Below are 27,877 nucleotides of genomic sequence, written 5' to 3'. Positions count from 1 at the left end.
CCTGGTCACTACAATGCAGTAAGACATGCTTCCAGAAAGTAGCCAAGGTCCTGTGCACTTATTCTCTCTCCTCCCTGCCAGAGGAGTACCACAATTTTGGCAATGTCTTTGACAAAGGTCAAGCCGGTAGTGTGCCTCCACACCGGTCGTATGATTGCGCAATTGATCTTCAACCTGGCACCATACCTCCTCGTGGCTGGGTTTACCCTTTGTCGGTCTTGGAGGATAAGGCCATGGGGGAGTATGTTGCAGACACACTCTCTCAATGTTTCATCATGCCAATCCTCATCTCCTGCTGGTGCTCGTTTCTTCTTTGTGAAGAAGAGGAGTGGTGAACTGAGACCTTGTATTGATTATAGGGGTCTCAATCGTTTCATGATTAATAATGCCTATCCAAGTCCATTGATTACAGAGTTATTTGACCGCCTCAAGGGAGCAACGGTTTTCACAGAGCTTTATTTGAGAGGGGCATACAATCTCGCGAGCATTAAAGAGGGCGACAAGTGGAAAACTGTGTTTAATACCAGAAGAGGCCATTATGAGTACCTCATAATGCCTTTTGGCCTTTGTAACGCCCGGACAGTTTTCCAGGAATTTATTAACAATGTCCTCTGAGATTTGTTTCAGTTATGTGTGGTGGTTTATATCGACAATATTCTCATATTTTCCAAGTCCCTGGAGGGCCACCACACAGATATCTGTTGTGTGTTTCAGAAACTAAGAGAGAACAATCTCTATTGTAAATTGGAGAAGTGTAAATTGCATCATGAACAGGTTCAGTTCCTGGGTTATGCAATTTCCACTGCTAGTTTTTCGATGGACCCAGAGAAACTTTCAGCAGTCCTACAGTGGCCACGACCCGAGTGTTTACGTTCTCTGCAGCGTTTTCTTGGCTTTGCCAACTATTATGGGAAGTTTATTCGTAACTTTACATCTCTGGTCAAGCCTCTGACTGATGTGACCAGAAAGGACTGTAACCTACCGTGTTGGTCTCCGGAGTCCATTAAGGTCTTTGAGAGTCTCAAGGCTGCCTTTGTTTCTGCTCCTGTGTTGGCACATCCTGATCCTATGTTACCTTTTTTCCTTGAGGTTGATGCTTCTAGACTGGAGTTGGCGCCCTTCTGTATCAAAATCCTACCTCTGAGAGCGCTATGTATCCTTGTGGCTACTTTTCCAAGAAATTGTCACGGAGTGCAATTGCAATATTGGTGACAGAGAGAGGTTAGTGATAATTTTAGCCCTGAAAGAATGGAGACATCTCCTTGAAGGTACCACTGTGCCAGTTCTCATTCTTAATGACCATAAGAATCACACATTCTTGTCTGAGGCTAAACGCCTCTCTACCAGAAGGGCGCAATGGGCTCTTTTCTTGTCTAGTTTCAATTATATGGTCTCATTCTTAGCCGGTACTAAGAATGTAAGGGCTGACACTTTGTCACAACAATTTTCCTTCACTTCCAAGATGGAGTTGGTTCCGCTTCATGCGATTCCTCCTAAACATATTCTGGCTACGGTTCGCACAAGTCTCACTTCTCCTTTGGGTGACAAAATTCTTGTTGCTCAGTTTCATGCTCCTCCTGAGAAACTTTGTGACTGCTGCTTTGTCCCAGAGAGTCTCTGCACTGCCGTGCTCCAGACTTACCATTCTCCCAAGGCTGCTGGCCACCCTGGGAAGAATCAACTCTTTTGGGCCATTTCCCACCAATTCTGGTGGCCTAGTCTACGTACTGATGTAACTTCCTTCACAGCTGCCTGTTCTGTGTGTGCTCAGAGTAAGACTCCACAACACCTTCCAGTGGGCCTCAAACAACCCTTACCCAATGGAGAGAAGCCTTGGACCCACTTGTCTGTGGATTTCATTGTGGAGTTACCCAACTCCCAGGGCAACACAGTTATCCTTATGGTGGTTGACCGGTTCTCGAAAATGTCTCATTGTATTCATCTTAAGTTGTCCACTTCTAAGGAACTGGCTTCCACTTTGGCTCGGGAGATCTTTCACTTACATGGTCTACCCAAGGTGATTGTCTCGGACAGGGGTAGTCAGTTTCTGACAGCCATTTACTATTTTAAACTGAAGGTGAAATATAAACTTATTACAAACAGTAAATAAAAATGCAAGTGTGAAATTATTTATAACTTAGTAATTCATATTTTATAATACTGCAATGAAAAGTACATTCATAGTTTTAAAAACACATATTTAGCAAACAGCTTGGGATGCTGAGGTATAATTTAAAATTAAGCAAGTAGGTTTGCCAGCATTACACTTATTAATGAAGATCATGTGGCACTAACATAAGCCATATGCAGGTCTGTAGCTTCTAAGTTATTGTCTGTCTGTTAGACTTTTGCATGCACATTTTCTCCCAGGGAAATCAAGTACTGATGGTGATTTCCTCTGTGCCTTATCTTTGTCACCAATAAGGCACACTTATTTTCCTCCTTTGCTGAGGGTGGAAAAACATTGCTGCAACTGGGCATAATTTTCCCAAGAGACTCCTGCATGTGGAGGGGAAGTCCCTATTTCAGGTGAAAGAGTATGTCAAGGCCAAAGGATACACATAAAGTGCTTGCTGGCCAAATAGTGCAAAACATAGTAACTCATCTTACCTAAAGGGTAACTCTGAACATTTATCAATGGTAAAAACACGCAGCGCACATGGTCATTAAACTAAATGGCACTAAATCAAATTATGCCACATGCATAACGACAGACTAGTTGTCTAAATATATATGACAATAAAAAATATACACATAAGCATAAAGGAGCTTAATGACTTTTTTAAAATGAACACAGTATTAAATCAGTTAAAAGAAACAAAATGTGTCATAAATTCACAAGTTATAGACTCTTATTTACCACTATATACTCATAATAAAAGGGCCACAGAATGACATAGGCCATAATATAACTAAATTACATTTGCATATAGTGAACAATTCATTTACACCTACTCTAACTAGAAAGGCAAATTAAGGAAATGTAATATCATAATGGGAAATTTACATATGCATTGTTTGCACACATGTCATTTTTTTGTATGTCATTGGTGCAAGCCTGCTTTTTTTTCTTATAAAATAACGTTGGGAGAAGAAAGACACTGCTAAAAAGTAAACACCAAAAATGGGGAGATGAAGCAAAAATAGTGGTTATCTGGTCTGATAAGGTCACAATTATGTGCAGTGGAAATCCACAGAGGCTCATCAGCTTCAAAATGTTATCCCATGGTGGTGGTAGAATTGCATTGTGGTGATGTTTTTAATTTATTATTCTAAAAATATACTTTACTGAAGTAGAGGTTCCTCTTTCAGAAATACATTGGTTACAAAAACAAACCCAAAACCACTCTTGAACCAGAATCACAAAGTGTAAAAATGAAAAATATCAGAGCTTACCAAGCCTTAGATGAGGTGTCTGCAGCAGGGTTTTTTTTTTAAGGCATCATTTTATTTATTTTTACCTGGTAATCCTGAAAATAACACAATTCCAGTTCCTGAGTGCCACCAAGCCTGGGGTGTGAATATGCAAGAAAAGCATTGTAGAATCTTAATAGGTTACCATTATAAATCTGGATTGTTCACATTACTTCTGAATCTAAAGGCTCCTCCCCGTATTTTAGTTCACCCAGCATTTTTGTAATTGAGAACTTAAAAATTGTCTGATAAGTGACATTCATTTTGTATAAATAAATGCAGCACCAGCTAAGTTTGCAGTCTGTACCCCTAAACTGTAAGAACAGGAATATCCAGAGAACAGGGAGCACAAAGTTGGTGAGTCTAATTAGAGTCCATCAACTTTGATATTTGGTTGAAGATTGTGAAAGTTTAAATGAAAGTTAAACAATATGCTACCTTTTGATAAAGTATTTCACACAAAGTCTCATCTTTCCTGTTACAGACTTCCTGCTGCCTGTTTTTTGAGTGGTATGTCATTGAAGCACAAAAGAAAAAAAATAAATGTTCAGCTTCTTTTCAGGATTAAATATACAGAGCACATTCAGGCTTTATTCATGCTGTGTTGGATTATCTAACCCTTATATCAAACAATCTTTTCTTAATAATTTGCTGGAAAATCTGTTTGCCTCAATGTGTGCTTCTCTAATTAGTGAGATCATGTGGCACTAACATAAGCCATATGCAGGTCTGTAGCTTCTAAGTTATTGTCTGTCTATTGGGATGCGTCATACAGTAGCAAGGAACAGAGTCTTCAAGTATTTAGTGGAAAAAGAAACAATAAGGTGAAATTACTGCTACTGTCAAAACAATATAAATAAGAATAATATTCAAGCCAGATTAAGCGGTAAAAGTAGGGATGGATGCTGACTTTATTCAATAGTGGAGTTTTACAGTACTCTGTGGAGTTGTGTACAGTTCCACTTTCAACATGAATAATTTATAGTGTTTAATGTTTTAGGTTTGTTATTCAGAACAGATTACCATGCCAATTAAAAAAAAGGACCCCACACACTCAAAATTCATATGTTTTTCAGTAGAGGAACAGGAGATAAATATGCACATGCACACAATTCATAATATTCTATATATTTACATTTTTTACAAATAATCCAGTAAAAGAGAAAATGACAGTACTGAGAAAACAATGAAACAATCTATGCTTCCATGACAATAACTATGATGTTCCACAATTACTGCAGCATTTATGTGGCAATACAGATAATGAGAGGCAGTGGACTGTGTATAATTAATCTCTAGTTTAAAGAATATGCACTCCTTTTGGGATCTGAATAAAACTTTTGGAGCAACTATAAACAAGTACTATGTTAGAACAAACTAATCTTGATAAAACTTATGTCCACATTATTCTCCTGAATTCCCTGTGTGGTTCACCAACAGCCACAATATTACCTCACACCAATTTGCAAAAACCTGCCCAATATCTTTCCTGCATATTTAACCATGCACCATGTTTGGGCAATAAAGCGGAGGTCCGCCGAAAAAAAAAGTAAGAAAAAAAATGTAAGACAAAAAAAACAGCAGCTACACATATTGAAGCTGCTGATTTTTAATAAGAGGACATTTGCCTATCCTGGAGTCCAGTGATGTCAGCACAGCTGTCAGGTGCTCCCGCCGCTATTGCGAGTAAGGGAACCCGGCAGTGTAGCCTTACGGCTTCACACCAGGAACCCTACTGCTCATGCGCAAGGACCCACTCCTCTCTCCTACTGGCCTGGCGACAGGGGGAGGGGGAGTGAGCCATGCAGTGACATCATGGGCCACGCACGGACTCCCGGAAGTGGGAACAGGATACCTGTCAAGAGAGGAGACAAATAAGCACAAGTTCCACTTTTGGGTGGAACTCCGCTTTAAGGCTCAAAAGTCATTCATGCCAACAAACCCACCACTGTATTAAATGGGAAATACTATGCGACATAACTGCCAACTGATCAGACGTCCAGGCTTACAAGTCTTACAGGAGTACTTCCTGTTGCTGGCAGAGACACGATATGTGATAACTTCGCATTTGGGATACGCACAGAAAGCATGCACAATACTGCAGTGCTCATAAAAAATATAGTATTGCGAGTATGAAAAGAAGATTTATCTGAAAATAAAAGATAAATATGTAGCAAGGTGAGAAGAAAACTTTGAAGGAAAGAAACACATTTGGGAAGGGGGATCCACTTCATATTGTATCTCTCTGCAGACCAGGGGCTTTTTCTGGCCCTGGCCTTGCGGCTTGCCCCTGACTCTAGCGCCCTGTTGGCGGCGGAACTGCCTTGGCGCTGAGACACTTGAGGAAGCAGTCCCTGAGGTTTTAAACGAGGGACGCCTGGTGCTTGTCTTCACAGGAAGTACTTGTCCAAATCATCACCAAAAAGAAAAAAAAATGTTCCTCATGAAAGGGGAAACCTTACAGTAACTTTTTACAAGGAACTTCGGCTGACCAGTTCTTAAGCCACTAAAGTCTGTGCATATGTACAGACAAGAGAGCCAAATGAGAAACCTGCTGTATTGAATCCTTTAAGAAGTCAACAGCAAAACACAGCACTCAAGGAATATCTGTCTTATTTTCAGCCAGATCATCTGACCTGATCCTGTATGGACTGTCAAATGCCAATTGCTGCAAGAGCTGGCTGAATAGCTTAACTGGACAAAGAAAACAAAGCTTTTTATAATGACTCAGATTTTTTGTCAACAGGGTCTTTCAAGCCCTGTGCGTTATCTACCAGACAAGTTAAGTTCTTGTTTAACCACTTGCCGACCAGCGCACGACGATGTACGTCGACAGAATGGCACGGGCAGGCAAATGGGCGTACATGTACGTCCCTTTAAATTTGCCGCCCTGCCATCGGGAGCGCGCCGCCGGCGGCACGCTCCCGCGCTGGTCGGGGACCCCCGTGAGTCCTGTCGCGGGACCCGTGGACTCGATCGCCGCGGCTGAATGGAGAAGTGCCGTTGTAAACAACATTTCTCCATTCTGCCTAGCAACTAGTGACGCTGATCTCTGCTCCATGTGATTGGAGCAGAGATCAGTGTTCACTAAATGAAAGCCCAACCCCCCCCACAGTTAGTAACACGCCCCTAGGAACACTTAACCCCTACACTGCCACCCACTGGTTAACCCCTTCACTGCCAGTGTCATTTACACAGGAATCACTGCATTTATATAGCAGTGATTACTGTATAAATGACAATGGCCCCAAAAATGTGTCAAAAATGTCCGATGGGTCCCCCACAATGTCGCAGTCACAATAAAAATCGCTTATCACCACCATTACTAGTAAAAAAAAAAAAAAATATTAATAAAAATGCTATACAACTATCCCTATTTTGTAAACGCTATAACTTTTGCGCAAACCAATCAATAATCGCTTATTGCGATTTTTTTACCAAAAATATGTAGAAGAATATGTATCGGCCTAAACTGAGGGAAAAAATGTTTTTTTTATATATTTTTGGGGGATATTTATTATAACAAAAAGTAAAAAAGCGTTTTTTTCAAAATTGTCGCTCTATTTTTGTTTATAGCGCAAAAAATTAAAACCGCAGGGGTGATCAAATACCACCAAAAGAAAGCTCTATTTGTGGGAAAAAAAGGACGTCAATTTTGTTTGGGAGCCACGTCACACGACCGCGCAATTGTCAGTTAAAGCGACGCAGTGCCGAATCGCAAAAAGTGGTCTGGTCTTTGACCAGCAAATTGGTCCGGTCTGAAAGTGGTTAAGGAAGAGACTGCTGCATCTACGGCTGGCATGCTCCACTTCTTAGCTTTTCATTCATGGGATATAAAAGGGAAAACCTCTTAAGAGGAACAAAAATCCTGTCAGGGTGTTCCAATCAGCATACACCGCCTGTTCCAACAGAGAGTGTATAGGGAAAGCCTGTGTGGCCTGAGGAGGCCTCAGGGACCACAAAGAGGACCAGGGGGGGCTCAGTAACCTCTGCAAGAGGCAACTTAAAGGAAGAACAAACCATCTTGGTAAGAGAAAGTATAAAAAGCCTCTCTGACTGAGAGGCAGAGATCAACTGGATATCTTCCCGTCCAGATTTCTCGGAAGCAGACTCATCTGCCAGGCCCTCCACAGAATCCTGAGCTTTTAGCTCTTTTCCATCCTCAACCCATTCCTGCTCTAAACTAGGAGGCTCCAGGAAGGGGGATCTGTCCCGCTTCTTGCCAACCTGCGGGATGGAGGCAATCATGCAAGCAATCCTGTGCTCTAACCCAGCTAGGGCCGAGGACAGTACATCCTTGGTGATAAAGTGTGAAACAGCAGTGTTGACTGTAGATACAATACCAGATAGGTATGGGGAATTGCTCCTCTTGTGGGACTTTTAATGTAAAAGGCTACTCTTGTAGTAAACATATACAATATTTATTTAGGGGGAAAAAAATTAGATATACCAAATCTGCAGAGTACAGATGTGTTAGTTTTCACAATACCAGATAGGAGCAGCGGCTCAGAATGCCCAGAAGCCTCTGGTCTTTCAGGGGATACAACACTAGGAATATGACTAAGTTTGTCAGGAACTACTAACTACATAAGTGTGCCCGTCCCTCTAGTGTTAGTCCTGCTATTTTTTAAAGACATTTATTAGCCACAAAAAGAGTACCTGGGTGTAGTATTAACACACTTTAGAAGGGAGACCCTTTAATAGGGCTCACCAAGCCCCTATGCAACAATCCTACTAAGCACCTTTAGCCTGCCAAGCAACACCTGATGACTCACATGACCCGGGTAAGGAGAAATGAACCTCTGCAAATGACTGGTTTAGAGCCTGCTATGTGTCCCACAGCTGCTTTCTGGTCCCGGCAAACGGGCGTGGCTGTATTCGTATATGACGCAAATCTTTGTGCACCCAGATAAAGGCCATGGCGCATTTGCTGTGAAGCCGCGTGCGCCATGGACCCCAAACAAACTGCTGAGCACATCGGCACTCTTGCGAATGCACATGCACCATGGCAAACCAAGGTAAAATCAGCCAGACACAAGCAAAAAAGGTACACTTTGCAAACACCCACAGCTAGCCCAAAACTCCCCCGTATGGTCACCACACACAAATGTCCAGCCTCTAGCTAGCTTGACTGATTGTTACAATCAATGGGGCACCCCACAATAAGTAAATAAAGAGGTTTCACTTACCTGTCCAGGCGCAGGGCAGCTAAGTAAACAAGAGCCCAATCTTCGCCTATCACGCAGGTTCCTGTCACTTGAGGAGTTTCAAGGACTGGGTACCCTTTTCAGGTTTAGGGTCCACTCCCTTGGACCTGTACAGCACCCTGCAGGAATGCCTTAGCACTGTGATGTCCAGGATTCCTCTTTGCAGGGTCCAGTGTTGGAGACCGCATTACAGGCAAAACCTCACAGGATCATGAGTCTTCTTTGCTAGGCTCAGGTATCATTTATCTAAGCATATAAAGCCTGTGTCAAATGGATCGGCTCCGGTCAATCCATTGATTCATTTAAGAATTGTTTGTGGTACTAGAGACCTGGTGCTCAGAGAGCTCAAAAAAAAATGGCATCCACCTTGCAGACACTGTTAAAAAAACTGAAGTACTTCCTGTATGGGGAGGGATTATATAGGGGATCACTTCCTGTCTAAAGACCTTTGGTTTACCAGTGTCCATTCACCTGGAGATGAAGTATAACCCAGTAGGTAATGAATATTAGCCTAACTCTGTGTCCCATGATGTATGAAAAAGAAAAAGCCTTTTTTTTTTTTTTTTAACACAAAGTGACACATAATTGTGAAGTAGAAGGAAAGTGATAAATTGTTTTCATTTTTTTTTTTTACAAATAAATATCTGAAAAGTGTGGTATGCCTTGCCTGAGTCAATACCTTGTAGAACCACCTTTCATTACAGCTGTGAGTCTTTTTGGGTATGTCTCTGCCGATTTTGCACAGCTAGAGAGTGACATTTTTGAACACTTTTCTTTGAAAAATAGCTCAAGCTCTGTCAGATTGGATGGAGAGCATCTGTGAACAGCAATTTTAAAGTTATGCCACAAATTCTCAATTGGATTCGGGCCATTCTAACACATGAATATGCTTTGATCTAAACCATTCCATTGTAGATCTGGCTGTATGTTTGGAGTCGTTGTTCTGTTGGAAGGTGAACCTCCGCCCCAGTCTCACGTCGTTTGCAGACTCTATCAGGTTTTCTTCTAAGATTGCCCTGTATTTGGCTCCATCCATCTTCCCATCAACTCTGACCAGCTTCCCTGACCCTGCTAAAGAAAAGCATCCCCACAACATGATGCTGCCACCGCCATATTTCACGGTGAGGATGGTGTGTTGAGGATAATGTGCAGTGTTAGTTTTCTGCCACACATAGAGTTTTGCTTTTAGGCCAAAAAGTTCAACTTTGGTCTCATCTGCACAGTGTAACTGCTTCTACATGTTTGCTTTGTCCCCCACATGGCTTCTTGCAAACTGCAAACAGGACTTCTTATGGCTTTCTTTCAACACTGGCTTTCTTCTTACCACTCTTCCATAAAGGCCAGATTTGTGGAGTGCACAGCTAATAGTTGTCCTTTGGACAGATTCTTCTACTTAAGTTGTGGATCTCTGCAGCTCCTTCAGAGTTACCATGGGCCTCTTGGCTGCTTCTCTGATGAATGATTTTGTTGCCCGGCCTGTCAATTTAGGTGGACACCCATGTCTTGGTAGGTTTGCAGTTGTGCAATACTCTTTCCATTTTTGAATGATGGATTGAACAGTGCTCTGTAAAATGTTCAAAGCTTGGGATTTTTTTATTTTTTAATAACCTAATCCTGCTTTAACCCTTTCATGACTAAGCCTATTTTTGGCATTTGGTGTTTACAAGTTAAAATCCATATTTTTTGCTAGAAAATTACTTGGAACCCCCAAACATTATATATATATTTTTTTTAACAGAGACTCTAGAGAATAAAACGGCGATTGTTGCAATATTTTATGTCACACGGTATTTGCGCAGCGGTGTTTTAAATGCAACTTTTTGGGAAAAGGGACACTTCCATGAATTAAAAAAAACCAAAACAGTAAAATTATCCCATTTTTTTTGCATAATGTGAAAGATAATGTTACGCCGAGTAAATAGATACCAAACATGTCACACTTTATATTTGCACGCACTTGTGGATTGACGACAAAGTACCGTACCTAAAAATCTCAATAGGCGAAGCTTTAAACATTTTTTACGGTTACCAGGTTAGCGTTACAGAGGAGGTCTAGTGCTAGAATTATTGCTCTCGCTCTTACGATCGCGGCGATACCTCACATGTGTGATTTGAACACAGTTTACATACACGGGCGCGACTTCCATATGCGTTTTCTTTGCTTTGCGAGCTCGCGGGGACGGTGGGCGCTTTAATTTTTTTATTTATTATTTATTTATTTTAAAATGACTAAATTGTAAAAAAAAAAAAAAAAAATTATCACTTTTATTGCTGTCACAAGGAATGTAAACATCCCTTGTGACAGTAATAGGTGGTGACAGGTACTCTTTATGGAGGGATCGGAGGTTTATAAGACCCCCCACCCCTCCTTTACACTTCAATGTATTCAGATCGCCGAAAACGGCGATTCTGAATACCGGATATTTTTTTAAAACCGGCGCCATTGGCAGCCGAGTAAACGGGAAGTGACGTCATGACGTCGCTTCCGTGTTTACTATGAGGAGACTGGAACGAAGCCGATTACGGCTTCGTTCCAGTTCCTCCCCAGCAGCCGGAGGCATCACACCAGGAATCGGTGCTCTCGATCGAGCGGGAGCACCGGTAACAGCGGCGGGAGGGGGGGACGTCCCCTCCCGCTCCTCCGGCATAACAGCCGAGCGGCTTTTAGCCGCATCGGTTGTTATGGCTGGATAGCCAATCGCCCGCTGAACAAAACGGTACCGGGATGATGCCTGCAGGTGCGGGCATCATCCTGGTATACCCCCCGGAAGCCGAGTACGCACATCTGCGTACGCTCGGCGGGAAGGGGTTAAACTTCTCCACAACTTTATACCTGACGTGTCTGGTGTGTTCCTTGGCCTTCATGATTCTATTTGTTCACTAAGGTTCTCAAACAAACCTCTGAGGGCTTCACAGAACAGCTGTATTTATACTGAGATTAAATTACACACAAGTGGACTTCTGAAAGCAATTGGTTCCACTAGATTTTAGTTACAGTTATCAGAGGAAAGGGGGCTGAATGGAAAACATGCCACACTTTTCAAATATTTATTTGTAAAACAAATTGGAAACCATTTATCTTCCATTTCACAATTATGTACCACTTTGAATATGTGAATAGACCACTGTGTTGGTCTATTCACATAATATCCCAATAAAATATTTTTTTGTTATTGACAAAATGTGGAAAATTTCAAGGGGTTTGAATACTTTAAGGCACTGTACATGTAGAAAACAAAAAATACATGCTGCATGACTCCATGTGCACAGAAGTAACCATACAAATATATTTTTACACTAAATAAAATACACCTTACAAAAGAACTTTACACGATTCCCTTCTGTTATGTCAGAACTAGAAGCCTCAGCTTTTGAAGAAACCTTTTACTCACAGCAAGCAGTCTTTTTGGTGTTAAACTGTTTACAGCCTTGAAAGCATGGAAGCTGAAAAAACACAAAGAGGTTACAGGAACACATTTAAAATGTTAAGTAAATTCTCAGTTTATTCAGCCAGCCTTACATAAGGCATGTAGCTGTCAAAAGGATATGGACATCTTTGTCACAAACTTGTCATGTACATCATCAGACGGGGGACAGGTCTCCAAATCCTTCTCAAGCTGCTGAAGCTGTCGCTCCATGTGCTTAATTGTCTTCTCCAGATTCTCCGCAGACACTAAATAAATCAATAAAAATGTTTTAAAAGAGATTCTGACATATTACGGAAGAAGACATACAATGTAAGGCCAATCCATTGGGTAATAAAAAACTATTAATATTGATATTTATTTTCCTATGTTAAAGAATAAAGGTTTTTTAAAGAGGAACTCCACCTGTGCACTGATGCAGAAGAGCTGGAAGTAAACTAAAAACAAAAAATTGAGGCAAATACCGTCAATTGCAGGAAGCCCTCAACTAAACAAGTCTACTCGGTGGTTCTGCCTGTTTTTGGTGTAAATAAAATAAAAAAAAACATTTTACATACATCAGGAGTAATTTCCAAAATATTAAAATGACTTCCAGTTTTGGATAGGTTAGGGAATGGTTAAATATCTGTAAATGTTTTTACAGCAGTTTCAGCGTTTGAGATTATGTTGTACTACTTCTTTATGTGACTGCATAGAAAGCGAAGGGAGACGGTTGAATCTTAAAAAAATAATTTTAAAAAAATAATGTTTTTGTTGGAGCTGTATTTAAATGCTTAACACAATGGTTTCACCTCTGAGTACTGCAGTGGTAGGTTATGCAAGTACATATGTTGCATATGGTTTTGAACCTAAAGAGATTTGGTTTGCGTTCTGATCATATTTAGAAGACCTCAGAAACGAAAATAATGTAAATGATATAAACGGTGCCAAGTAAAAATGCTCGTCAATGTATTAAAGCTTGAGAAGCAAAATGATTAGCAAAGGAAGAGTATTTTCTCCCCTAAAAATTATGTCAGATCCCTCTGCAATCAAATACTAAATTATTACATATACTACAGTGAATTTATAAAGTAATCAGACCCCCTTCGCTTTTTTTCAATTTTGTTATGTTGCAGCTTGATATTACAGTTTAAATTATTACTTTGTTGTCATTAGCCTACACTTAGTATCCCACAAACACAATGCAAAAACAGAATTTCTGGGAATGTATTAAGAAAGAAATTGATATATATATATATATATATATATATATATATATATATCAATCACATTGGACAAAGTATTCAGGCCCCTTGCAACAACACCTCTCAGATGCCTTCCAATTCTCGTGGTTGTTGCTGAGATGTTTCTACACCTTGTTTGGAGTGCACCTGTGGTAAATTAAATTGATTGGACATGATTTGGAAAGGCACACACCTTTCTATAAAGGGGCGCACAGCTGATAATGCATTCTGTATTAAAGCAAAGGTCATGTGGTCAAAAGGAACTGCCTGCAGAGCTCAGAGATTGAATTTCAAGGCACAGATCTGGGGAAGGCTACAACAAAAAATTCTGCTGCACTGACGGCTCCCAAGAGCAGAATGGCTTCCATAATTCTCAAATGGAAAAAGTTTGGCACAACCAGAACTCTTCCGAAAGCTTCTCGCCTGACCAAACAGCAAACAATGGAGAAGGGCCTTAGTAAGAGAGGTGACCAAGAATGCAATGGTCTCTCTGACTGAGCTTCAGAGATTGTGTGGAAATGGTACAAAGTTACTTAACCACTTACTGACCACCCGCCATCATTATACGGTGGCTGTTAGAAGAGGAATACCGTTCTTATGGTAGCAGATAGCTGCCATAACCCCAGTATACTCTTCTTCAGCGGGCGGTCAGCTTTCAGACAAAAATGGTCTCAGTGGTGGATTTGCCGTGAGATCACTTTTATCGGGGGTGGGAGAGGCCCCCTCCCGCCACGCTCCAGTCTTCTCGGTCACTTACCGGAGCTGGCAGTAGCGACGGAGACGTCCGGGTCCTCTTTCCTCACAGGCTGGATGCCGAGTGAGGGAAAGGTGGCCCCCGATTGGCTCCACACCATTGGATGGAGGAAGCGATTTCAAACGTCTGCCCAATGGTCTTAAAGGGGAATTTTTTTAATTGCATTTTAGTGTAAATATAAGATCTGAGGTCTTTTTGAACCCAGATCTCACATTTTAGAGGTCCTGTCATGCTTTTTTTCCTATTACAAGGGATGTTTACATTCCTTGTAATAGGAATAAAAGTGAACCAATAAAAAAAAATAAAAATAAAAGTAAAATAAATATATACATTTTTTTTTTAAAGTAAAATAAATATAAATAAAAAAAATTAAAGCACCCCATCCTGCCGAGCTATCGTGCAGAAGTGAATGCATATGCAAGTCGTGCCCCCATATGAAAGCTGCGTTCAAACCACACGTGGGGTTTTGCTGTGATTGTTAGAGCGAGAGCAATAATTTTAGTACTAGACCTCCTCTAACTCAAAACTGGTAACCTGTAGACATATTTAAACGTCACCTATGGAGATTTTTAAGGGTCAAAGTTTGTTGACATTCTAAGAGCGGGCATAATTTTGAAGTGTGACATCCCACACCCTCTTAACAACTATTGTCCCTGAGCCACACCCATCAAATCATTCTCTGCAGCTATCACCTTTTGTACCACCACCCCCTCCCTTTAGAATGTATGCTCCATGAGCAGGGCCCTCCTGTACCTTTTGTATTGAACTGTACTGTATTGTGTTGCACCCCCCCTCATACATTGTAAAGCGCTGCACAAACTGTTGGCGCTATATAAATCGTGAATAATAATAATAATAATAATAATATAAGAGCTACAGCTTAAGTGCCCTACCAAAAAATGTGGAAACAAGACCAAGTTACTCACCCATGTGCAAAAAAACAAGAGCTGGTGTGCAAAATAGCGAAACAGCAGGTGCTCTGGATTAATGAGTCCATAGTTGTAATAACTGACAGTATTAGAAGGCTGTTTGTTCATTAAAGGCCTGGAGCGCCGTACAATAATGAGTGTCTGCAGGCAACAGTGAAGCCGGGTAGAGGTACATTATAGATTTGGGCAACATTTTTGCAGAGGTAGTTGGGAATTTAATCAGAAATGTATACTCAGTGCTAAAAAGTAATCACTTAGGCATCATACCATTAGGGAGTCCACAGAGGAATTGTGGTTAGTTCTTCTAAATATTTGGGATTGCTAACTTATTTCTAAGTACTTATTTCTAAGTATTTTTAAGTATTTCTTTAAAAAAAAAACTAGGCTTACCTGTAGGTCAAAGTGGTTTATAAGGGTTTACAACCACTTTAAGCTTGATCAGGGTGGTAGCTCGAGTTTGAATAGTCTAAATCAAGACAGCAAACACACCAAATGCATGGCCTGATTCATGTTATATGAGCACTTTCAAAGGCTGAGGAGTAAATTTATGGTGGACCTACTTAATTTATCTGGTGATTAACAGGCTTTTTCACTAAATTTATAAAAACACTTTGTAGGAAAAACAAAAAAAACAAAACAAACATATTTTAGTTATATGGTAAAGTGGTTCTAAACCACATAATACAGTTAAATGTAGCTGTAACCAAAAAAAACATTTTTCACATACATTATCGGTCATAAAATATTTATTTTTATAAGAAAGTAAACAAAGGAATCAACAGTGTGCGCTTTGTGGAAAGCAGCATAAACTGACACCAGAACAACTGGGTCAGCTAGTGAATCTTTTATTACAGTGATACAAATAATGGTTTATAGGTAAGCACAGATGCTGAATGCTTTTCTTGTATCTATGATTATCCGAGTACTCATTTACAGTATCTGCCAAACCTTCTGACATTAACACAGTCAGTTACTTACCATTTCTTATTCTTTATGGTATTATCTTATCCTTGTGATATGTTGATTACACAAAAACATCATACAAATCAACATGCCTATAATATGCTGTTTCTCACTACATACAGATTCTGAATATACCACACACCTGAATTTTTTTTGGGGGGGGGGGGGAGGGGGGTGATTTATGTCAATTTAGTGTCAAGCTTGGCATAAACCCATTCATTGAAGGGCTTGTAGACTCTGGTCTAGGCATATCATATGTTTCTTAGTGAGGATATTTCCTCCCTGGGATGCTATAGTTCAAAGCTCAGAAGACAATTTATTGTGTGGCAGGTTAATGATGGTATCTGCAGAGGAAAAAGTCCACAGGCTTAGTAGTGAGTGCATCTGAATTATCCTCTCACATTAGAACCAAGACTCTTGATAGAATGGTTAAAGCACTGTACAGTCTTGGTGTGGTTTATCTGTAATTCAGGTTTGTATAAATAGAATTTTTTGCAGTACAGCTGTTGAGGAAAAATACAAGTAAGCTGTGTAAAAATGGTGTCCTACATTCTGCATACACAGATGTCTATTATATACTCAACAAACTAGCACATGGCTGAAAACAAAAATATAAAATAATATATATTTTTTTTAATAATATGCATTTGTTAATGTAAAAAAGTACAAATAACTGACACCCAACACTGATAAGTGACTCCGACAATTGGCTCCGACACTCCAGTCTGTCAAGTGACTCTGTGGTTTGCTGTATAATTGATGAGATCAACCATAGTTTGCTGAACAACTGACTGAAGTTTGAAGAAAGATGACAGGTTTGTATGAGACATGTCAAAAAATGCACATTACACTGCAAATACTGCAAAAGGTGCCATAATTCATTATGAGGAAAATATGAAGATGGGAAGGAACCTAGGTAGTTCTAGGGGATACAGGGATTGGGCAATCTGCGGCCTGCTCCAACAGTTCAAAAAACTTTATTAGGTCCAAAATACATGTAAGTGAGCAGACTACAAGCAGTGAAAATAAAATAGCATTAAAAAATAAGATTGCCACCAGCACACAGATACACCTAGAACAAGGGCACTAATGGGGTAACAGGTCCACACTTGTTATAGCTGTGTCTAATGCATATGGACTGACAGACCTGGGATGGTGGAAGGGGGCTTCAGACAAGAGGCATGCAGTGGTGTCAGCTCAGTGAAGGGCAATGAACTCGCTTTCCTGACCTCTGTCTGCTCTATTTCCCAGAATCAACCAAGTGTGTTATATGCAAAAAAATAGGATTTTTTGTACTCGCCGTAAAATCTTTTTCTCTGTAATTCACCGACTGACACAGCTCCTCTCTTAGCCATTGGGTTCTTACTCCACCTTTAGGAGAAGACTAGGCATAAGATGTTATGAAAAACACAGAACTTTTAAGCCGCGTACACACGGGCGGACTGTATGGCCAACTTAGTCCGTCGAAACACATTTCAGCGGACAGTCCGCTCGTGTGTGGGCTTCAGCTGACTTTTTCAGCGTGCAGTCTGGCGTACTAAGTATTTTGGAATTTCCGTAATACTGTCCGTCATACTTTGGTTTCAGCGGACAATCCGCTCGTCAGTAGGCTAGTTCGACGGACTAAGAATGGCGCATGCTCAGAAAGGATTTACACGGCGAAAGGTTGTATTGCTGTGTATTGGACTTCCTATTTCTAGTCCCGTCGTACGTGCTGTACACGTCATCGCGCAAGCTTTCGACGGCCTGTTTGTGCATCCGTGTGTGGTCAAGTCCGTTCATTCGAAAGTATGACGGACTGTCCGTCGGATTGTATGACGGACTAAGTAGGCCATACAATCCGCCCATGTGTACGCGGCTTCAGTTTCGCCCAAGGGGTGGTCCCTTAGGTAACAACCCCCCAGCCTGCCATGCAGCCTCAGTACGTCAACAAGCAGTATAACGTAAAGAAAAATAGGAGGGGCGGGTGCTGTGTCAGTCGGTGAATTACAGAGAAAAGGATTTTACTGTGAGTACAAAAACTCCTATTATCTCTTATATTCACGAACTGACACAGCTCCTCTCTTTACCATGCCAAGTTGGAACTAGTATTTACTTTACCCACAAAAACGACAGTGTGTGGAATAACCACCACAAAAAAAACAGAGTGCTCCTCAACAGAGAGACACTACCCTCAAACCACACCAAAACTGCGGTAACAAATGCAACAGTGCATTAACTTAAAGGTACTGCATTTTACACAAAAAAACAGGAACAAATTGTATGTGCAACTGCAATTATACAGCTGCCTGCAAAACTTTGCGGCCAAAACAGGCATCAGCAGATGCACTGACATCTACCTGTAGAATTTTGACACTAGATGTTGGAAGGCCCAAGACATTCTGATAGCCCTTGTGGAGTGGGCCGTGACTGGAAAGGGGGGCACCTGCCCCTTCAAGGCCTGTACTAATCTGTGTGGGACTTTTTATTTTAATATCATTGTGGGCTATCCCATATACAGTTTATACATGTATATTTGTTTATATACACTGATTTCTGATCTGGGATAAGCATTGCATATGCTGCTGCTATATACACATTGTCACTGTCTGAGCACATTGACACTTCATTATTATTTTCTTTGCAGCATTCACCATTTTATCATATCATCAGTGTTTGAATACTTTGATATATTGTTTGCAATAATTAGCGCTACACTTTCTTTTTGCTCTTGAATTTTTGAACTTTGTTTGCGTGTGTGCTGCTTTTTTCTTATATATTTCTTTGGGTTTTTCTTTGGACATTTTTTTCTATTTTAGTAAATACCTTGGTAAAGACAGGGCACAGCCAGCCAATGCAGCCCCCGGAGAGCCCCAGCATATGACACACACACCGCTCAGCATCCTCATGCAGCATCCCCCACAGGGATGGGGTGGGGAAGATATGGACAGGGAGAGAACAGAGAAGTGAGGGACCCCCGAATCGACCTCCCAGGGAATGCCCAGCTGCTCAGCCCCACCGAAGCAGGGAGAGCTGTACTCGCCAGTCCTGCAGAGCTGGGGGAAATTCCATCACAGACCCACTCTCCGATCACTACGGGGTGGTTGTTGGCCCAGCACACTGACGCAGACATCAGTAGTACAGTCATATGTATGCCCCGGGCTAGATCAGTGGTGATGACTCAAGCAATGATGGAACCTGAGGAGTCTTGAGGCTAAATAGTCTATGGGCTGTTTTGTGAGATAAGCCTACACATATAGAGAGCGTCCTCCATGCTGGAGATATTGAAGTTACTCACGGTTGACAGATCATAGGGCTGCTGAAGGCAGGGATTGCCGTGACTCCAGAGAATGGTCAGACTGATTTGGCAGGTGTGTGGTGCAGTGGATCGCTGCTCAGGGGGAGGGCGGCATAGCATGTAATCTGCTGTCAGCACATCTGAGAAGTTGAGTGCTGTTGCTGGTTAATCCGGTGTGTGGTACAGTGAATCACTGCTACCAGTGGCAGTTAGGTGTGTGCTCTGCACTCAGGCACATCTGAGGAGTTCAATGCTGCACACACAGCTGACATTAGTCTCTCCCAGGATGGGGCGGTAACCTATGAGTGCGAGACTACCATCCGGCACTTTGCAAGTTATTTGGCTCAGCCTGGACTTGCTGGTGGGTATGGGTCCGTCACAGGTGGAAATAAACTGGCAGTCTGGGATTTCCCAGGTTATGAATTACACTTGGAGATATGGGTGTTCTTTCACAGCAGGGAATGTCCTGGTTAGATTCAGTTTCATACATAAAATTGCGGCAATTGGTTGGAGAGGATGGGCTAGGGTGCCAAGAGCAAATGGGGTGAACTGTGGCTAGCGTTCACTGGGCATGCAAACTTCTTCAGGGTGGTGAGCCCATTTGTGCAGTCCTTTATAGTCTTTGGTAGTTTTTCAAATGGTGATGGGTAGACCTCATTGGGGCACACCCAGTCCTTGAAATTAGTCTTGTTCATCCTTCGTTGAGTAGCTACAGTGTATAGTCCTACAGTACTAATTAAGAAATTACCAAAAGTTATATGCCATAAGTAGGTAATCACATCCAAAGATGTGGAGATGGTATGTTTCATCCAGTTAGTCAGCCCATTACAGACATGGCGAAGGGAGGGATCTTTCCGGTATATGGGTATATGGATAGCTTGTCCTATGGGTTAATGAACACCTGGAGATTCAGTTAGTTATTGAGTCCCACAGGTGCCATAGTTCCCAGTCGAAAGATCCATTCCTTCTCATGTTGCAAGAGCACAGTGTTAAAGTCTCCCCTTCTACTGGAAAGATTTAAGGCAAACAAACCTTTTACTTGGAGGTCATTTACCTAACCTTTATGTTATTTGATAAAATATTGAACAATTGGTTTCTCATAATCTTTTCCTCTGATCTTCCACAAGTGCTCACCAATGTGTACCTTCAGGGGCCGTTTTGTTTTTCCCCACATAAGGTTTGTGTCACGGCACTCCAACATGTAAAGAACTCTTGTGTTGTTGCAATTAATAAATTGCTTAATTTTGTATGTTTTTTTTTGCCTACTTGCATCCATGAAGGTATTAGTTATATCAACGTGAGGATAGATCCTACATTTTCCACATGGGAACATTCCCTTTATTTCAGGTAGATATGCAAGCCATGTTCTTGGAGTTGTTTTTATAAATCCTGAGTTGACCATTTCATCAGCTCGATTTCTGGGTTTTCTTTTGCCACCATAAGTGGTCTCAGTCCTATGATGTCAGCTAGTACGGGTGATCATGTAAGGAGATGCCAGTGTTTAAGTACTTTTCTGACAGCGTCCTATTTTGTTCCATATGGTGTAACTTAACTGGCTCTACTTGAACGTTTCAAGGCTGATTTTCAACCTCTTTTACTTTTAGTAGATATGTTCTTGGCCTCTGAGATGCCTTTCATTTAGACCTATGGGGGGTATTGTCTCTCCCTAAAGTGTTTATAGAGCTGTGTCTTCTCTGTTTTGTATTCAGATTCCAGGCCGCAGTTTCTGCAAATCCGGAGGAATTGTCCAGTGGGTATACCGTTAGAAACTTGGGATGGTGACTTACAGCTTCAATGAGGGTGTTAGCCACTGTTTCCTTTCTGTATGTACTAGTGACCAGTTTTCCTTCTTCAACTCTAATCAAGAGGTCAAGAAAGGGGATCTGTTGGAGATCATAGTTAAAGGTGATCTTTATATTCCTTGTGTTTGAGTTCAGCTCATCAACAACATCCTTCAGGGTCTCTGAGGTGCCATTCCAGATCAGTGGCACATCGTCAATATACCTAAGCCAGAGCAATGTATGGCTGAGGTATTGGACTAAGATATAAACTACCTCCTCCTCCCACCACCCCAGGTGGAGGCAGGCATAGGCCTGTGCCCATGGGGAACCCATAGAGGTACCCTGATTCTGCATGTGATGCCGACAAATTGAAAATAGTTATTGGTGAGCGCAAACTGTAGGAGCTCCAAAAGGAACTCATTTTGTGCTCCCATCAGGGGGTAGTTTTGATCTAAGAAATAAACTGTAGATGCAAGGCCCCATGAGTGTGGAATAAAAGTGTATAGCGATTCAACGACAATACTTGTCAAAATAGCATCCAATGGTATGGAGAGACCGTCAATTTTCATAAGGACATGTCTTGTATCTTGAACATATGATGGTGATCTAGTTACCTTTTCCTTCAGTAGCGCGTGCAAGTATTTTCCTGTTTTTTTCCAGGGGTCCCTTTATTGCCGATATTAAGGGGATACTCCCATGTACAGGGTAGAAATGATGTCGAAAATAGTAACAACTCCAGTATATTCAATAGGTGCGATGTGAAAGGCAAATCGCTTTATGGAAATAAAACATGAAATAGTAACAGTAAAACCTGAGGGTTAATGGGGGGAAGAAATGTCCGGATGTGAAGAACCGGTAATGCCCAGGATATATATTTAAGAGGAAGGGGGAGGGGTGGAGAATGGCGAGAGAGAAAAGAAAAAGAGAAAAAAAAATGGGAAAGGTACATGAGGCCGCGTGTGATATGCTTCTCTCACTAAACGGTATAAATGTTTAAGGGATTACAGGCATGGTTGATTCGTACCATTCTAGCCAGGGTTTCTAGCGGTTGATTGATTTAGGCAATAGTCCTTCAGCGGAGGCGTACATACGTTCATACATGCCATGTAAGTGCGTTGCTCTTATGGCTTCAGTGTGTAAAGGGAGGTCAGGGGATTTCCAATTGCGTGCAATGGTCAACCTTGCTGCTAGACAAATGTGTGTAACAATGCATTGGAGATGATGTGGATAATTTTCAATTCCAATATTCAGGAGCGCCAGTTCTGGATTAGGTGGGGAGGCAATATGAGTAAGAGCAGATATGATTAGAAATAGGTCATTCCAAAACTGGGTTAGTTTCGGGCAAGAACATCGAATGTGATATAAGTTGCTAGGGAGACCACATAGTCTCCAGCAGGCAGGATCTGTTGTGGGACTATATCTGTGCATCTGCATTGGAGTGATGTACCATCTAAGGTTAATCTTGTATGTGAGGTCCCATAGGTTTGCTGACTTTGTTGCTAGGAAAGTGGCTCGTAAAGCAGTCTGCCATTGTTGTGAGGAAAATGAGGTACCCAATTATTTTTCCCACTTTAGCAGAGGGGGTAATTTCTCGAAGGTGTCTTTACCATCCAATAGTGCATAGAAGAGGGAAATGCCCTTGGTGGACGATGAATCGTTAGAAAAGTATGCCCAAGCATTGTAGGTATAGTGCGACGTAGGGAGGGGGTTTGAATTAGGCAGTGTGATATACTAATATAAGTAAAGTATTCCTTAGCAGGGAATGAATATTTATTCTGTAAGGAGGTGAAAGAGTAAATGAAGTCGCCATCGTATAGATCAGTGATGTGTGAAATACCCTTATTCTTCCAAGAAGAGAGCTGTATGTCTTGAGTTAGAAGGTTAAGAATTCCAATGGGGAGGGGAATTGTGCAGGTGGGAGCCATAGTATGAAAGTGCGTTGCGAAGTACGAGAATGCCGCTACCGATGCTTTTATGGTTGGTGACAGTGAGATGTCAGATAACTTAATTTTGGGGTTAGAGATTAGCCAATTACGTAAATTATTTCCTACCACCTGAGAAGCTTCTATGGCACTCCAGTGGATATAAGGATCTGGAGTAAACCAGGCCTTGAGTTGAGCCAAAATGGCTGCAAAGTAATAGTCTCTAACGATAATATATCCCAGACCCCCTACTTTCCTATGTTTCATGAGTATACGTTGCACTACTCTAGATTTCTTACCTTGCCATATAAATTTGTGAATTATTGTCTGAATCTGCCTGAAAAAGGAGGTTGGTATAGGTATGGGTAGTGTGCGGAACAGGTATATCAGTTGGGGGAGCCTGAGCATTTTGAATGCCGCAAGTCTGCCTGAGTTGGACAGTGTAAGTTTGGAGATATTCGCTAGGTCAGTAGAGAGTGTGGTGAGAAACGGAATGAAATTCGATTTGTATAAATCTTTGGTAGTGCTTGTCAGGTTAATGCCCAGATATGTGATTGAATTTGTAGACCATGTATAGGGGTATTGGTCGCTCAGATGTTGTTGCTGTTCAGGAGATATCGCTAAGGGCAGTATGTAGGACTTGGATGCATTAATTTTATAGTAAGATACACAACTAAATTCATCTAACAAATTTTGTACCGAAGCCAGGGAAGAAGAAGGGTTGGACAAGGAAAGGATCACATCGTCGGCAAAAAGACTAATTTTATGTTCATTATCTCCAATAGGAATACTTGAGATGCTTGGATGGGATCTGACTTTAGTTGCAAGGGGTTCAATTACTAAGTCAAAGATTAATGGGGAGAGGGGGCAACCTTGGCGAGTACCATTAGATATATTAAATTCGGTAGTTAACATGGAAGAGCAGTATACTTGCGCTGATGGGGAGGAGTAGAGGGCTAAGATTGCCAAGAGAATATGGCCTCGGAATCCGGATTTTTCCAGTGTTTGTTGGAGATATTGCCAGTGAACTCTATCGAATGCCTTCTCTGCATACAAAGATAGAAGCAGAGAAGGCATTCGATGAGTCACTGTGTAGTGGATGATATTGATCATTCGGCGGGTCGCATCAGACGTTTGGCGCCCTTTAATAAAGCCGGATTGATCAGGGTGTATCAGTAGCGGCATTAAGTCATTAAGCCTATTTGCTATTACTTTTGCATACAATTTTACGTCATGATTGAGCAAGGAGATAGGTCTGAAATTTTGGGTCGATGTGGGTTCCTTCCCTGGCTTCGGTATTGTGACAATTAATGCTTTCAACATTTCTTGGGGGAAAGAGGCCGAGGAGGCAGCAGAATTAAACATTGGGGTAATGTATTTGGTGAGAATATAATCAAATTTTTTGTAATACTCTCCCACAAAACCATCAGGGCCCGGTGCTTTGTTGGCAGGTAGCGATTGAATAGCCCTTTTAATTTCTGTTTCTGTGAAAGGTGTATTCAGGTCTTCTAACTGAAGAGGGGTTAAACTAGGCAGATCAATCGAATCCAGAAATGTTTTGATTTGTGCTGATGAGGGATGGGGTTGAGTCGGGTCGTCTTTCAAGTTGTAAAGTGAGCTGTAGTATGCACTAAAGGCATTGGCAATGGCTTGTGGATTGGTCAATTTAGTGTTAGTATGAGGGTGGTAGATAAAGGGCGGATGGGTTTTGATGGAATACCCTTTGATCTGATGGGAGAGAAAACTACCGGGCTTATTGCTCTCAGCATAGAACCTAATTTTAAGCCGCCTTTGGTACTTGTCATGAGTTTCTAAGAGCAGGGATCTAAGGTCCAGTCTGAGAGCAATAAGTCGCAATTTAAGCGTTGGTGTAGGATTTTGCTTGTTAAGGAAATCTGTGGATTGTATGTCTGCTAACAATTTGTTCATTCGCTGCCTCCTCTGCCTCTTATCCTGAGCACCCAATTGTATAAAGAGTCCGCGCATAAATGCCTTATGCGCGGACCATAAAACAGCCGGATCATCAACTGAGTTTTCGTTAAGTTCGAAAAAAGATTTTAGATTGTCCACTAGAGTTTGGGTATATGGTTGAGATTGCATAATCGTGGTGTTCAACCTCCAAAGGTAAGTCGGAGCACTTCTGGCAGTGTCCTCTACAGTTATACTTACAGGGGAGTGGTCAGACCAAGATTTTAGATGTATAGTAGAGTTAGAGATTTTTTGTAAAGTCCATTGGCCTGTGAGGAAGAGGTCAATTCGGGAATACGAATTGTGGCAGGGGGAAAAAAGTGTAGTCCTTTTCATCTGCATGGGTGCATCGCCATACATCGTAAAGGCCCAGGTCACGTAGAAGGGAGTTCAATTCTGGACGTCTTCTTTTGGAGTGAGAAGTGGAGTCTAATTCTGGATCAGGGGTACAGTTGAAGTCGCCACACCAAATAGTTGTCCCTTGTTGCAGTGAGTGAACTGTTTTGTGTAGTTTCCGAAGAAAACGGATTTGGTGGGTATTTGGGACATAGACATTTACGATGGTATAGGGTGTGTTATTGATATGGCATTTTAAGATTAAGTAGCTTGCTCCAGGGTCAGAAAGACATTGATCTTGTTGAAAGGTTAATGACTTGTTAATAGCAATTAATACTCCTTTCTTTTTTTGAGGTGCGTTAGCAGTATATACATTGCTAAAGTTCCTCTTTGTGCAGGAAGGAGGATTGCTGAATAAAAAGTGTGTCTCCTGAGCACAAATTATATCACATTTAGATTGCTTGGCCAAGGCCCACAGGGAGGATCTTTTTGCAGGATGATTCAATCCCCTGGTGTTAATAGTGACAATTTTTATAGTCATGATATGTGGTGGGATACAGCAGAGACGAGTAACAGTACCTTTGCGTTATTTAGCAGGTCAGGTGTCAGTAGCCACTCGTAAGTTTGAATAATATTTGAAGAAGACAGTACCGTAGAAAGGAGGGTTTTCAGAAGGTTTCTTGTGGGGTCTAATGAAAGCGATGACAACAGGTTCTGGGAGAGAAGTCTTGCATAGATCCGGAGTACCTGTAAGGAGAGAGGAAGAGAGAGAGAAAGAAAAAAAAAAAAGGGGGGGGAGGAGGGGGAGAGAACACTGGTCACAAAAGGGAGCTGTGCGGGCAAGGGGGGTCGTGAACCTTAAGGTTGAGTGATGAGGTAAAGGGTAAAGTTGCTCCCAAGCAGGAAGTTTGTTTCCACCAGGGAAACGACAATACAGGAATGAGAAAAAAAATAAAAAATAAGAACAAACACTAACAGTGTTCAGGGTGTAAACCCGACACAACGGTGTCTAGGGACCCTGGACGGGGGTAAAAGTCCAGTGAAACCGAGCGTGAGCAGGGATCACATCCACAGAGTATAACCATGTAGACGAGCCTCAGCCATTCAGGTAGATGGAATGTGACTGTGACCCCTCGGAGGCAGGGGGTGTGGTAACATGGCTCCCATGTTGCTTTGATCCATAGGTACTAGGTCGTTGTTGGATGGGATAATATTCCAGTCCTGCAACTTCTGCAAACCTTGTTGTACTGAGGATATAACATGTTTGGAACCCGCGTGGGTGATGGAAAGTTTGGCTGGTGCAATCCACTGATATTGGATTTGGTTGTTACGCAGGGTTTTGGTTATATTGTTAAGTTGTCTGCGTTTGCTCAGGGTGTGTTGAGATAAATCAGCAAAAAATTGTAGGTGAGCATATGGGTCAGGAAGTGTTGGTAACGCTCTCACCTTTTGCATAAACTGTTCTTTAATGTGAAAAAAGTGTACCCTGAGAATAACATCTCTGGGTACAGAATCTGGTAGAAACGCAGATTTTGGCAATCTATGTATCCAATCTACAAGTAACTCCATGTTTTTCGCTTCAGGCAGCAGTGACTTTATGAGGCCTTTTGCAAAGGCAGGTAGATCAGTGTTTTGCACTGACCCGGGCACCCCTCTGATCTTAAAATTATTGCGCCTGGTCCTGTCCTCTAAATTTGCTAACTTGTCAGTCAGCCACTTGGTTTCTTGTGCTTGTGCTTCTTGCGAGTCAATTAAGTCACTAATAGTGGCAGCCATGGCATCCAAGTTCGTTTCTAAGCGAGTGACTCTGTTATCTATTGTTCCCAGTTTATTGTCGAAGCCTTGCATGAATGAGAGCATATCAGATTGTAAGGAGCTTCGGAGAGATATAAGCATCTCCTTAAGGGTAGTGTCCACAACAGTCTGTCCTATGGTGGGGAAGGAGGTAATGGCATCTGGCTGGGGACTAGACAATGGTGTGGAGAAGGGCTGTTCTCCTGCATTACAGCCATCTCTGCCTATCTCTGATGCATCCAGTCTCATTTTGCTCTTAGCTGGGCTGTGGGTAGTTGGAGTCCCGGGAGGGGAGCGGGGTGGGTCACTGCTGTTAGATGCACTTACCAGTGCTGTAGGTGAAGTGCTGGAGTTAGTACTTCTGTGAGGGGAGGATGTGGCCTCTGCATATGTAGCGCTCCCGGACGGAGCGGCGCCATCTTGACCTCGCCGCGCCAACGGCTGATACATAAAAGCTGTCAGCTTACGAGGCGGCCTGGATTCCTTTCGTTTCAGCGACATCCTTCCGATGTAGAGCGGGAGGTTATGTCGGTCACCGTGGTCTCGGTATGGGCTGAGGTGTGCGGGAAGTCGCTTAACGCCGCTGTGGATGTGGAGAGCTCAGGTCTCAGGCGGCCATTCCAGTCACGTGCCGGCCACGCCCCCCGAATGTGGGCATTTTTGTTGATTTAATCTGCATATTTGCCTGTCTTCTCCAGGGTTCCTAAGAAATAGCCAGATGTTGGTCTTCTGGTTCATCATCTTTACCACATCACAAGGAAGCCAGGGTCTCTAAGGCAATCTTGGGCAATGTTTTGTTCAGATTCTGGTTCCTTTGTGTTTTCACTGCTTGTATTCTGCTCACTTTCATGTATTTTGGACGTAACGCAGTTTTTTTTTTTTTT

At 41.9% G+C, this 27,877-nt stretch overlaps 1 protein-coding gene across 2 annotated transcripts in view; it reads right to left on the bottom strand.

The window, feature by feature from the left end:
* Positions 1-27,877, bottom strand: part of DIAPH3 (diaphanous related formin 3) — a 1,016,686-nt gene that overhangs the window by 342,827 nt on the left and 645,982 nt on the right. Inside the window, exon 23 of one of the 2 annotated variants that reach the window (XM_077483144.1) lies at positions 12,170-12,294. In XM_077483144.1, coding sequence (XP_077339270.1) covers positions 12,170-12,294 — 125 coding nt within the window. Of the gene's footprint in view, positions 1-12,126; positions 12,295-27,877 lie in introns of those variants that run through there. The other variant, XM_077483143.1, reaches the window with a different exon arrangement.

The sequence above is a fragment of the Lithobates pipiens genome, unplaced genomic scaffold (assembly GCF_037356315.1).
Source record: "Lithobates pipiens isolate NorthernLeopardFrog02 unplaced genomic scaffold, aLitPip1_a1.2 Scaffold_16, whole genome shotgun sequence".
NCBI classification, from domain to species: domain Eukaryota; kingdom Metazoa; phylum Chordata; class Amphibia; order Anura; family Ranidae; genus Lithobates; species Lithobates pipiens.
Note: the sequence above shows the minus strand (reverse complement) of the source record. Positions and strands in the feature narration are given on the sequence as shown.